General features: G+C 40.9%; 1 protein-coding gene across 1 annotated transcript in view; it reads left to right on the forward strand.

The window, feature by feature from the left end:
• The window catches only part of LOC311237651 (rho-related GTP-binding protein RhoN-like), an 81,844-nt gene extending 68,762 nt beyond the window's left edge, over window positions 1–13,082 (forward strand). Inside the window, exon 5 of the mRNA XM_084325604.1 lies at window positions 11,503–13,082. Within this exon, the coding sequence (XP_084181730.1) occupies window positions 11,503–11,763 (261 nt within the window). The 3' untranslated portion in view covers window positions 11,764–13,082. The remainder of the gene's footprint in view (window positions 1–11,502) is intronic.
• Window positions 13,083–14,329: the final 1,247 nt, after the last annotated feature.

Consider the following 14,329-nt stretch of genomic DNA (forward strand, 5'->3'; position numbering starts at 1 on the left):
ACAAAAAAAAAGCTCTTTTTTTTTTTTTTTAATTACCTATCTTTGTGAAAGTGGCTTCTCAGCTCTGGTCCAGCTGAAGACAGAGCAGAGGAACAGATTGGACATTGAGCATGACCTCAGAGTTGCTTGTCTACCATCACCCCAGACTTTGAGACTCTTGTCAGGACCAAACAACAACAACATCATAACATGATGATCCCATAGCAAATTAAAATAATGACTCATGAAACATTTGAATTTGGATCTTTAAGCCACTTTAAATGAAAATGTATTTGAAGAACAATACAGCAATCACTCATAACAAGATAAATAAATTAAATAATACAAATTAAAGTGGAAGTGTACTTTAAATAACTTTTGTTTGCTGTGTGTGAGAGGAGTCCGTGTGTGTGTGTATGTGTGTGTCTTACTCTGATCGCGTTGTGAGTGAGAGGAGTGTGTACTGTGTAATTTGTGTGTGTCTTACTCTGATCGCTGTGTGAGTGAGAGGTGTGTACTGTGTAATATGTGTGTGTGTCTTACTCTGATCGCTGTGTGTGAGTGAGAGGATTGTGAATGTGTGTGTGTCTTACTCTGATCGCTGTGTGTGAGAGAGAGGAGTGTGAATGTGTGTGTGTCTTACTCTGATCGCTGTGTGTGAGTGAGAGGAGTGTGTATGTGTGTGTGTCTTACTCTGATCGCTGTGTGTGAGTGAGAGGAGTGTGTATGTGTGTGTCTTACTCTGATCGCTGTGTGTGAGTGAGAGGAGTGCGTGTGTAATGTATTGTGTGTCTAGTCTGATCATCATCTCCTGCAGGGGAACAATGTTTTCAATGTCCAAAATTTGCTATGGGATCATCATGTTATGATGTTGTCTGGAACCCTGAAAAGCCACTCTCTCAAAGATAGGTAGTTCACAAAAAAAGAAAAAAAAATTAAATAAAGTTTTTTTTTTTTTTTTTTTTTTTTATGACTAATCGACGCAACAATTTCTCGTCGACGATTTTTTATAATCGACGTCGTCGATTATGTCGACTAATCGTTGCAGCCCTAATACCCAGTATCATCTGCTTCAGGTCAGAGTAGAGACTTCCTGTAACATGGCCTCTCTCTCTGTCGCTGCAGAGCTCAACCCAGGGATCTGGAGATTCATAATAATATGGTCTGGCCGCTGGAGGATACTTTCCATATCATGGCCTCACTTTAATCACATGTATATCTCTGCATCATCATGGCTTAGCTGGACTTTCAGAATGTAAAAGTGGGAGATTCTTGTGAGGCAGGTAAATGGATGAGTGAGTACAATATGAGTGTGTGTGTGAGTATGTATCAGGGTTTCCGTTAGAATTTTTTTTTGCAGGTCTGAGTGTCCGGTAGATTTCACTCTACCGGACAAATGGGATAAATTCCGGTCAGAGTTTATTGAGCTTAAAAACAATTGATAGGCCTATATAAAGAATGACATCCTCAAGGCATTTATAATATTTTAACTTAAAACTAGGCTACTTTTGCGTATATACAGTCATTAATATATTCCAAATAAAATAAGTCCCTCGAGACTTCGTGCTGCTGCCGACTTGAGGTGTCTGTGGGCAGTCTGCCCGACATTAATAAACAGCAGTCTGTTATAATCACATTTTTATGAGCTAACGAATTCCGTTATATTGGACATTTGTATTAATTATATCAAGCGAAGAACTGAGAAATTTGGCAGAGAGAGACGGCAACATTATCGTGGGTTTGCGTGATGTATATCTCCACCTCCCAACGACTTGGTGCTGGTCATAATGTCCGGTGAAAATAATTCCCTCTAAGCACAATTTGATTATTTGAATTGTATTAAAATAGGCTAAAATTAAATAGCCTATGCGATGAACGATTCATTACATTTGTTTCATCGTTGCACTTGCTTCACCAAGCAGCCGGTCTAATAATGACAAAGCTGTTGTCAGCGCGAGCTTGCTGCTGCTAGATTTGCAAGAAGCATCCAGCTGCAGACCCGCAGAGCAGCTGTGTTTCCAGGTCCGGTCTGGGGACCGCACTGTGTAAGCTGGTGGGTTCTGTGGGTCTGCAGCTGCATGCTTTTCGCAAATCTAGCAGCAAGCTCTCGCTGACACAGCGTCGTCATATTAGACCGGCTGCTTGGTGAAGCAACGATGAAACAAGTAATGATTGTTTCGTTCATCGCATAGGCTATTTAATTTTAGCCTATTTGAATACAATTCAAATAATCAAATTGTGCTTAGAGGGAATTATTTTCACCGGACATTATGACCGGAGAGATTAAATATGTCGGACTTCAACAGATTTTGCCGGTCAAATACCGGTAATTACCGGCTAACGGAAACGCTGGTATGTATGTATATATGTACAGCATGTATGTATTTATAATATGTATGTACTATGACATGAGTGCATACTGTGTTCTTGGATACTTTTCCATCATGATATAAATATATAAGATATACTCCTGTACACATGTACTCATCAATGTAAAGTATAAAGTTGTGTCCAAGCGATCATGTAATGTAATGTTATGTTATAATTAGGGCTGTCAGTTTATCGCGTTAATTAGATTAATTAATTACACAGCAAATTATCGCGTTATGAAAATTAACTCTTTATTTACAAAAAAAGAATACATTTTTTATTTATTTTTTACTTTAAATATTTTTTTGTCATTCATTCCATAAGAACGTAGAATACACATTTACAGACTTTGTTTTAATATGGTCCATTTGCATGTTCTTGGTATCTGATTCTAGGGACATCTATGGATCTCAGGGAATGTACAGTATTCCCAGTGTCAGAAATACTGTGTCTGTTACTAGGCTTGAGTAAATTGTAATGAACCCAATTAGAATATCAATTAAATTATTTTTTATCTTTGACTGTGAATAACACCATGCTAAAATTGACCAGACCTGAAAAATCTAAGCAAATGAATAAATGGAAGATGATTAAACAGAAGGTTTTGTAGCTACAGTACTGAATTCTGCCATCCGGACACATGCCATTTGAAATATGATTATAGAATATCAGGCCTAAAATGGTTATGAGATTAAAATGTGATTAATTAATTACAAATCCTGTAATAAATTAGATTAAAAAAAATTATCACCTGACAGCACTAGTTATAATAATAATAATATAATAATGTTATAACAATATAATAATAATGTAATGTTAATAACAAAATATATAAAAGTGATCCTAGAAGAGTTACAATGTATTTAATTCTAGTAATTCAAAAACATCCACATCACCTGCTAGCACTGTTAGCCTGTTAACACTTTCAGCGCCAGAGGTCTCTGTGGGCCGTGTAGTAAGAATGCCAGCGCTTTAAAGAATAGGGAAACATGGCAGTGTTTGTAGGGCTAAAACTATTAAATATCATAGCTATGGATATAAAACTATTGCCCATTTGACATCGAATATCTATCGTTCAATTTGTGAAAAAGAAAAAAAAATGTCATCCATACATTCCCGTTTTATACTGTGGTGAATATGAGTATAGTTTGAGTAATTCTGTGTAATCCCAGGAAACGCAGCTATTTTTCTTAGTGCATTTCACTAGAAACTGTGGCGTTCCTCGCCTGGATCAACAATCAATCTGAAATCAACGCTATATTATCGGTATTATGTTTCATCATGCATGCATGAAAGGGTGGGGGGGGTTTCTATGCTTCGATCGTCACCAACGGAATACGTTACACAGTACATTACACACATACCAGGGTTCGAAATTAACGGGGGCTTGGGGCATAATGCCCTTGAAAATGGACAAAATGCCCTCGAAAATCAGTTAAAGGGGGCACTTAATGCCCCCGACAGTTTACTAATTATATATATATTTATCCGGTAATGGAGCGTCTGTATCGTACGGTTCAGATGACGCGCAAATAAAAAAAATCATTTGGCGGAGCCGGTGTTCTGCACTGGCTGCAGGCAGCAGCAGCAGCACTGTAGCCAGCCAGGTGCTAGTCAGTTTGTGTAAAAATGGCACGCACAATATAAATCAATCTTCATTACGACTTTAAAAACATAGCCATTAACATTACATAGGCCTACACACATCTTGCCATAGCAGTTCGTAAACACAACGCACGTTTTAACTATGGTAGCCCGACGCAGCCCGCAAGCTAATACTGTACAGTCAATGAAATGTCACCGTAGCTACTGTAGCAGAGGAGGAAATGGGAGTCTGAGAGGCGGGGTGTTTAAAGACAATGATAGGCGTTTATTCAACATCCAAGAAGGCTAACATACAACTGTGTTTTATTAACTCCAACCGGGACTATTGCCGCTTTCCCACTGCATGCCATCACCTCCTAACGTTACCGGAGCTGATAATAACATTGCTGAAGGTGCGTGACACTAAAATGTCCGTGGGGACCCGGCGCCAACCCATAGATAGTTCCAACTCACCGAATTGCGTAATCCACCACAGATGCACTCAATATTTAAATAATGTTAGTCTAAATAAATGTAGACAGAAACATAATAATTTCAAGCAGAAAACGAATCTTTCCATTAAGAACTGACAATCAGGGAATTTAAACATGGTTGACATTGTTTTTGTGTGTTTATATTAATTAAAGAAAGGAAAGTCTAGTGCTGGCTGAGCATATTGTTTGTTTGCACTAAGTTAATACTTTGACAAATGTAGCCTATATTTTTCAGTCGGTTCGGTCTTTGTGTGCCAAACATTATTTAAGGCTGTAAACACTGTAAACCTTTTATTTTTAATAAATGAGAAGCATGTTTAGATTTGAGTGTTAAATTTTTTTTAATAAAGATTAACGTATATCGAACTGAAAACCGTGACCCCAAAATCGTGATACGAACCAAACCGTCCATTTTGTGAACCGTCCCACCCCTACCGTTTATCATAAAAATGCAGTGCCCCCGAAATACAAAAAAAAGCCCCCGAAAATCAATTAAGGGGGGCAAAAAAAGCCCTTGAAAAAAAATGTTAATTTCTAACCCTGACACATACGCTCCGATCGTGGGGAAGGGATTCTTCTATCAACGCAAGATTGATACCATATAGCCCTTAACTTGACTAGGATGAGCTCCAAAAAGAATATTCCAATTGTCTGATCGCCATTCCAAGTATTGTCGATCGTGTTGCCAACATAATCAACCAAAGAACATGAATCCGGAGTACTTGATTATCCTCAATCCATGTGTTATAACCGCTCGCAATGCCCCACTAGGAAAACCCGGACCGGACTTTTTAGATCGACGTACAGGCCAAGCCAGAGGGTTTCAAAGGATGTGCAATACCGGCCGCAAGGTGGCAGGCGGCGGTGACGTTTGCGATCTCACTCATCCCCAATGATAACACAGGCTCCCTCGATGGATTATGAATGGGAATATCGAATAAAAGAAATAACGATAGAAAACCCGACTTTTCTCAGGTTTGGCGCCCAAGCGATGGCGAGTTAACCCGGTTTATCTCGGGTCTGGCGTCCAATGTGTTAATCTTCCGTAGCAACCAATCACACTGATCCCATGGATGTATTTACATTTGAAAGCTTCATGTATTATGATCCTAACTTGACATTTCCTTTCAATGAACAGAAGGCCATGCCCCCTCATCATACTGAGATGGTGACTAAAACACTTATAACAAATCAAATGATGAAACAATGACTCTCCTGACATTAACACATTGGACGCCAGACACGACATATTTCGGGTTATATCGTTATTTCTTTTATTCGCTATATCCATTCATAATTCATCCATCCAGCCTGATGTTATCATTGGGAATGGGTCCGAGATCGCAAACGTTCAATACTGCCCCTAACGCCTTGCAGCCGCTATTACACTCCATTTTAAACTATGTGGCTTGTTGTCTGGGCCGAGCTGCGGCATGCGGGTGGGGTCTAAATACTCCGGCAAGACAAGTGCTTATAGGGATGGCATCGACGAGGGTCCCCGCCCCCCCGGTTCATGTTCAATGCTGGATTACGTTGGACACACGCAATCAGTATTTGGAATGGCGATCAGATAATTGGATTATTCTTTTTGCAGTACATCATAGACAAGGTAAGGAGTCGGACTATGTTATCAATCTTGCGTTGATCCGATTATTCTTTCCCCGCGATCGGAGCGTGTGTCTGTAATGTACTGTGTAACGTATTCCGTTGGTGATGATCGAAGCATAGAACCCCCCCCCCCCCCCCCCCACTTTCATGCATGCATGATGAAACATAATACCGATAATCTAGCGTTGATTTCAGATTGATTATTGATCCAGGTGAGAAATGGCACGATTTGAAAATGCAGTAAAACGCTGTTTGGCGTCTTTTCCTGGGATGACACAGAATCACTCTAAAACTATACTCATATTCACCACGGTATAAAGCGGAAATGTATGGATGAAAATCTGTTTTTTGCATCTTGACCAGAAGAAACTCAATGACCGACTATGTTATTAGATCCATAGATATAATATTTAATATAGTTTTAGCACTGCAAACACCAGCATTTATCCCCATTGAACAAAGCGCTGGCACACAACGGCCATAGCGACCTCTGGCGCTGAACTTGTTAACATTCCACAATAAACAGTTTCTGACTGAATTAACATCACTTTACTGGTTGTTTAATAAACACTAGATTTAACCCTTTCACTACCACACTACCAAATGGTTAACCCTTTCACTGCGACAATACAGAAGGTTAACCCTTTGAGGCGGCTGGGTGGCGCAGCGGACATTGCGCTAGTCACCAACGCAAGAGACACCGGTATCGAATCCGGCTGTCGGCGTTGCCTCCGGCTTGGGCCGGCCGTCATACTGACTCAATTGGCAGAGTCAGCGGGAGGGGAGTCGATGGGTGGTAATCTGGTCGTTGTAAACAGCGACTCCTACAGGTCGGTCAGGGCGCCTGCACAGCAAAGACAGGAAATGGCGTGGGCAGTGTGAGCCTCCCACACGTTACACCTCGCCAATGAGAGTCCACGCTGGCAGGTGAAAAGAAGTGACTGGCTGCCTCCACATGTATCGGAGGGGACATGTGATGGGCTTCTATCCTCCCTACGACCGGCCAGTGGGGGGCACATACGAGCAACGATCAGGACGCGTCTATACTTTCCACAAGCTTCCGCGTTGCTGTGATTGGCCATGCACCTACGGTTTGTGCGTTTTGCGAATCTGATTGGCCACTGACGTTTCTGGTCATGTGACATGTGCGCCCAATCGCATGACGAGCAGTGTCTTAGCCCATTTCCGCGTCGAACAGCCTGCAAACGACCTAACGCCTAGTTTATCACTGGTTAAGCTTAGACTACTCTTTTCGCAGTTGGTTAAGGTTAGAGTTTGGAATCAGGGCTGGCGTTCTATTGCCATGCTCTAAGACAAACTCTAACCTTAACCAACTTCGAAAGCGCCTAAGCTTAACCGTCCAAAAACTTGCCGTCACACGATTGGGCGCACATGTCACATGACCAGAAACGCGCATGGCCAATCAGAGCAACGCGGAAGGACAACTTGCTTGTGGAAAGTATAGAGGCGATCAGGACAGGGGAGGGAGAATTGGCACAAGAGGAAATTTGGATGGGAGAAAAATCACAGAAAAAGAAAGTGGGTAAAAAAATTCACTGCCACACTACAGAAGGTTAACCCTTTTGCATGAGTGCATTCATTTTACAGACAACGTGTGAAATGCAATATTACAGATTTGATTAAACGGATTATAAAGGAATGAATTGAATGAACGATTACTTGACAAAGACATGACATGATGATGTTTTTACGTCCTCTACGTGTGAACATGACAACTCCAATAGCTTTCCATGGAATATTTTCAAATTTGCTGTGCACATTCATGACCCCTGGAGGAAGAACCCTATTGATTCTGGTGACTCCACAACCTTTCCTCTAGTGCCCCCATCAGGCCAAACTTTACATTTTCAAAGTCTCCTGATCCGTTAGTCATACACATTGTAAACACATTGTAAACAGGAAGTGGTGTGACTTGTGAACGCAATGTCAGATTTACACCAAACTTGACAGGTTTTAAGAGTTTTATGTGGTGAGTGTTAATATGAAAAATATGAAGGCCTGTGAACTCTCACTAATACTGTTTGTGTGCAGATTTGCTGAAATAAGGGCAATCTGACTATGTGAATGTTATACTTATATATATTTACATACTATGTGTTACACACCCCAGTAAGGGGACGCAACACAAGGCCACAGACATGGTAGGTGAGGGTGTAGTGACACAAAACCATGAAAGAGTTTGCCAAAATAATAGTATTTATTTCACAAAACTCAGCAACACAGAGCAAGGAGGACTACCAGTGGCACCAAAATCAATATTCAAAAAGGAAAAGAACCCACTCCTCCAAAAGTACAGGTGGTGGTGCTCACTCTAAAGCTGGTGTCTCTAACATCAGGTCACCTATGTGATGCAAAATGTAGACCCCAGGGTATCTTCCTGTCCTCAATGTCCCTGTGTGCGAAACAAGACGTTAATATACAGAAAAGTAATCACCATAGGCTGGGTGAACAGGGATTAACAAACAAATACAGGTTAGGGTTAGACAGAAATGTACACAAACTATAATGACTCCTAAACACAATACAATGAAACAAAGCTCTGTCACCAGCTCTACACCAAAAGACACAGCTCTACTATAAAGGCTAACGCAAAAGATATTTCCTATACTAACAGTGCAAAGTACCAGAGCCTTCACCAGCTCTACAAAACATACCCCAAAAGCAACACACTAAATATAAGGTTCTAGAAACCACCAGCGCAACGAACCAGAGCTTTCACCAGCTCTACCAAAAAGCACCGAAAAGCCAGAGCTCTACCACCAAAGACACAAAGAGATATTTACCACCAAAGACGCAGAGCTAGTTACCACAACAATGAACCAGAGAGCTAGGGAACTGACACAAAGACTGGGATATATGGAGGGGTGTAGAGGTTGATTGTAGATTAGCCACAGCTGCTGCTGGACTGGAGTGAGATGCTGATTGCAACCAGCTGGAACTGGGAGGAGAACACCTGATAAATAGATACTGAGGCCATGTCCCCACGTATCTGGATCTTTTGCCAAACGCACATTTTATTCCACGATTGGGCCTTTCATCCACACGTAAAGGGTGTTTTCAGAGACATAAAGGGAGATTTTCTTAAACACATTTTAAAGTGAAGATTTTCCAAAATATCCGTTCAGTGGATCCGTGCAGCCACTGTAAACGCATAGTCTCTAGATAAACGATGACGCCACAGCTCACTACGCATGCTCAGATTGTGGTGGGCCGTAATAATATCTGGCCCGTCAGATTGTTTGGCGAATATTACTTTACTATTACTCTAATATATATCAGACCGACTATAGGCTAGCTAGGCTATATATTTCAGCTATAATGTCCTAACAGAGAAACTACCACCACCTAAAACATTCTTATTACACCTTGTTTGATCCATATAGGCAGTAGCGCTTTGAAGTAATAATAACTTCGGTGGACAGCCGACAGCGCCTTGGTGCTGAAATGTCATTCAAACTATCCTTACTTATATATGCGACGACGGCACCACACGTGAACAGTACAATGCAATTAATGAACGTCTTGTTGTAATTAGTATATATATATATAGTTTGTGATAAGGACTCGCCATATTTAGTTTCAGAATCCGGAGATTGTGATCTCAACATTGACATTGTATCTCCCAGTGCGCAGAAGTAAAGCATTGAATCGTGACATATCTAGATTGGTTGTTTCCTCTGGACTGCATAATCCTCCGCTATATCTATCTATTTATCATCTATGTATGTCAATATAGCCAATGGAAATGCTAGGAATGGTCAAGTGGGCTGGGTGAACCAATGGACAATTCCTATCGTTTCTCAGTCGTCCTGACCGCTCGTACCACTATGGTATTTGGGATATAGCTTATCGCCACCTACTGGCCTGCATGCTTGTTGGAGCAATTTATATGCGTTTATGTGTTTGCGTCAGGATAATTTTTTTTTTAAACGCTGTCGTGTGGATGAGGATTTCTTTTTAAACTGAGCCTGAGAATATCCGTTTGGCAAAAGATCCAGATACGTGGGGACATGGCCTGAGACACAGGAGGGAGACAGAAACGGAACAACCAAAACATGCCTATATACATAACAGATAACATACATATATATATATATATTAGAGGTGGGCATAGATTAATGTTTTTAATCTAGATTAATCTATCTGCAATCCTGGATTTAATCTAGATTAATCTAGATTAAAATGGCTAAAAAAAAAAAAAAAAAACTGCCGAAGGCATTCAAAATATGTGTGTTCTACCCAAATAATTACCAGAAGTAAGTCCTTACTTTTTCTTTCCTCCTTATGTTTCTCAGGCCAGGTGGCCCATTACACCATGAGCCCATCTCCCGTTTCCAAAATGCATTACAGACTGTTTGAAAAAGCTGTTTTGCTATGATAATTGGTAATGAAATATCTAAATAATGTTCAATAAGATGTACTTGTGTTTAATAAGTTGTTTTATTCAGAAGTTAACACAAATAAATAATATTACCAGTACAGTACAGTATCTAGCACTCTCAGGAGCAAAACAGAAAGAATCATTTCAAACTTGAACTATGTGACATGGTTTGAATCAACTGCTCCAGTGGAGTTGCTCAGTGGCCAATGGTGTCAACTGTGGTTGTACTGGGCAGCTCCCAGGTGTGAATGGAACTGTGTGAATGTGAAGCAGGGCGTTCCTGAAAAAGAGCATCTGTGCTCAGCGAACATACCCTGGGTAATATGAATATGTAATTTTTTTTTTTTTTTTTTAAGATTAATGCGTTAATTATATTATCGCGCGATACTAGTATAGCGTTAACGCAGCACGTTAACGCCGTTAACGGCCCAGCTCTAATATATATATATATATATATATGACACCGTCCGTAACACTATGAAAGCATGGAATGTTGCTTATTAAAAGGAACACACCATCTTCTCTGTTCAGTAGAAAACTAGCCTAGCTTAGTACAAATGTCCTGATATGGACCACTAACCTAACTGTTGGCCAAAAACACCTCAGAGTTTTAAGATAGACTAGCTGGTCCGTATCTGCTTCCATTAATTTGTGCTAAGCTAGGCTATCTTGCAGCCGGATAGCTTTCTACTGAACGCACAGAGGAAATTGGTATCCATCATCTTGTCTGATGTTGAATTAAACATGCATAGCATAGATAGCACACCGTTTTGAATCGGTGCTATCTAATTAGCTGCAGACATCGTCCTCCTTGCTGATGTCAATGATTCCTGACAGATTTATCATCTCCACCAGGCCGAGGCCTAGGGGGATATCATGTCATCAGTTGTGTCCGTCTGTCTGGAGCTAATCTCGCCAACCACAAGGCCACTGTGGATGAAACTTGTCACATAGGCTAACAGCAGGCCAGGGACGTGAATTCTGGAATATCTTTCATATCGGTCAACAACAGCATATTTGTACTGTAACAGGTGTCTCTCTCTCTCTCTCTGTCTCTCCCCTCAGGGTACTAGCTTGGCGAGGCAGATGGGAGCGGTAGCGTACGCTGAGTGCACGTCCAGGTACTCCGAGAACAGTGTGCGGGACGTCTTCCATGTCACCACCTTGGCTTCTGTACCCCGTGTCCCGCGTCCTCAGCAGCAGCTCAAACGGAGTGTCTCGCGGCGTGGCCTGAAGCGCGTCTCTCAGCAGCCGCCAAGGACTGAGATTCACCAGCACCCACCCGCCGTCAGGAAGGACCGCGCCAAGAGCTGTGTGCTCATGTGAACGATGGCCGTGTGTGTGCGCGTGTCCCTCCCTCCACCAACCTAGAGAGGGGGGGGGGGGGGGGGGGCAACATGGACCTGTATCGTATTTACACATGAACTTTTAATTTATTGGTTCATTCCTTGTTAATTCTTTGCACTGCAGAAAAAAGGAGGATGTGAAAAAAAAACTAAAAACACAAGTTTCTGTCATCATGATGCTTTCAGTGTTGTTTTCCTTTGTGCCCTGTTGCTGTTTGTGACGTCAGAGCGGCTCCTGACAGACGGCTGCCAGCAGGTCTTCTAGCTTTTTTATTTGACCTTTATTTAACCAGGCAGGTCAATTAAGAACACATTCTTATTTACAAAGACGGCCTGGCGTAACAGGGAAAGAGGACAAAAAGATCAAATAGAAGACCGATGATACACATATCACAGAGGTAAGAGACAGATGATACACACATCACAGAGGTAAGAGACAGATGATACATACATCAGAGGTAAAAGACCGATGCATCAGTGGTAAGAAACTGATGATGCATACATCACAGAGGTAAGAAACTGTCAAACTGATGATGCATACATCACAGAGGTAAGAAACTGATGATGCATACATCAGAGACAGACGACACATACATCACAGAGGTAAGAGACAGATGATACATGCATAATAATAATAATAATGCAGGACCTGTTCGGATGTCTTTAATTGGCATGCAATTATCCTATTAAGGTAAGAGACAGATGATACATGCATCAGAGGTAAGAGACGGATGATACTGTACATACATCAGAGGTAAGAGACAGACACCCTAACTTTCTCAAGACGGTCATCAACAAATAAGAACATGTTACAATTTAATTATCCATTTACTTCCCCTCCCCCTGCTTGACCTGCATGCAGGACGGCTCTGTTCTGCAGGGGAATGGATACTCAAACACAGCCAATCACTGCTCTTGACTCATTATGTAATTTCCTGTAAAAAGAATAATAAAGAAATAAATGCCATTCTAAGTGTTTAAATGAAGCACAGTTAAAGATGCTCAGTGTTCAGATTTATCCTCAGTCAAAATGTCAGGGAGTTCTATTGTTGTTCATGGAGATTAATGAGAGGTTTCTAGGCCTGGAGAGATTAAAATTAAATAAAAACATCACTGGCCAAGACGACACATTTTCTAAAGACCACAAGTGCTTTTAAGGAAGAAAAATTTAAATAATCACTCGCCACGTAATACTGAAGTGTTGTGACATTAATATTGTTTTGATGGAATGACTATGATGGGACTGCAGGGGAGAGAGGAGACTGTTTTGCTGTATGTGTGATACTGAAATAAAAAGACTTGCTCTGACCAGAGGTGGGAAGTATTTTCTATGCGATCCATGGCACTCTCAGATTGCTTTCCATTGAGAGAGCGTGTTTCATTCACACACGCTGCTCTCCCAGAGATCCTTCTCTTCATTGTATTTCAGTTCACTAAAGCAGAGAATACAGTGTTCTTCCAGCTCTGAACCCGGACACCATTTCCCCTTCAGCTCATTTGACAGGACATGTCTCTCAAAAGAAAAGCCTGCTCAGTCACAGTTTCCAGTTTGAATTGGTTATTTTCCAGCTCTGTCCATCCATACATCCATTTCTGTGTGTGTTATAGATTATATCACAGATAAAAACAACTCGCAAGGCTTCCCATCAGCAACAAATAAATTGCTACAGTCTATCACAAGACACGGAACACAGTCTATGACATCACAAGACACGGAACACAGTCTGACATCACAAGACACGGAACACAGTCTATGACCATGGTTCTCAAACGTTTTACACCAAGTACCACCTGAGAACATAGCTAGCTCTCCAAGTACCACCATATGACCAACGTTAAAATACAGTCTATTCAGCTATGCACAGTTCACACAGGAGGCAAATTTATTCCTAATACCATTATTTATTGTTAACTTTTGTCAGACACAGCCACAATGTACAAAGGGGTAGCACTAGAACTAGCAAACTCTTTCACACAACTCATACAATGCAAGGGGCATTGAGAACATAATAACTAACATTCTCACATAGCAAGTGAGAAAATTAAGAACAACTATTTCAGCAAATAATTAATTAATTCTCTCTCTCTCACACACTGCAAGCAATTGTCCTTCATTGTCTCTCTCTCACACACACACACACACACACACAGCATGTTGTTGGCATTGACAACTCGCATAAGCAGGGCTGGACTGGGGAAATAATTCAGGCTGGGAAATATAGTGTGAAATATAGCCCCAGTCAGGCCACTTTCTAAGTGGGGGTCCCCCACCAGGAATTATTTTGTTACAAATACTTAATTTCCTGCATTCTGGTGCAGGAATTATTGAATTTTTACCCTTTAAATTCCAGTGTTTGTGATGGGCACCACACATTTATTGTAAAAAAAAAAAAAAAAAAAATCATTTTCTAATTGTAACCCTTTAAATGCCAGTTTGTGTGATGGCATCAGAAATTATTGTTAAAAAAAAAAGTAAAATATTTTCAATATATCAAATGCAAAGTACATTTTTCTGGGGGGATTATTACAGGCTAGGCATGTGTCAA

Source organism: Notolepis coatsorum (genome assembly GCF_963971535.1).
Source record: "Notolepis coatsorum genome assembly, chromosome: 12".
Lineage (NCBI taxonomy): Eukaryota > Metazoa > Chordata > Actinopteri > Aulopiformes > Paralepididae > Notolepis > Notolepis coatsorum.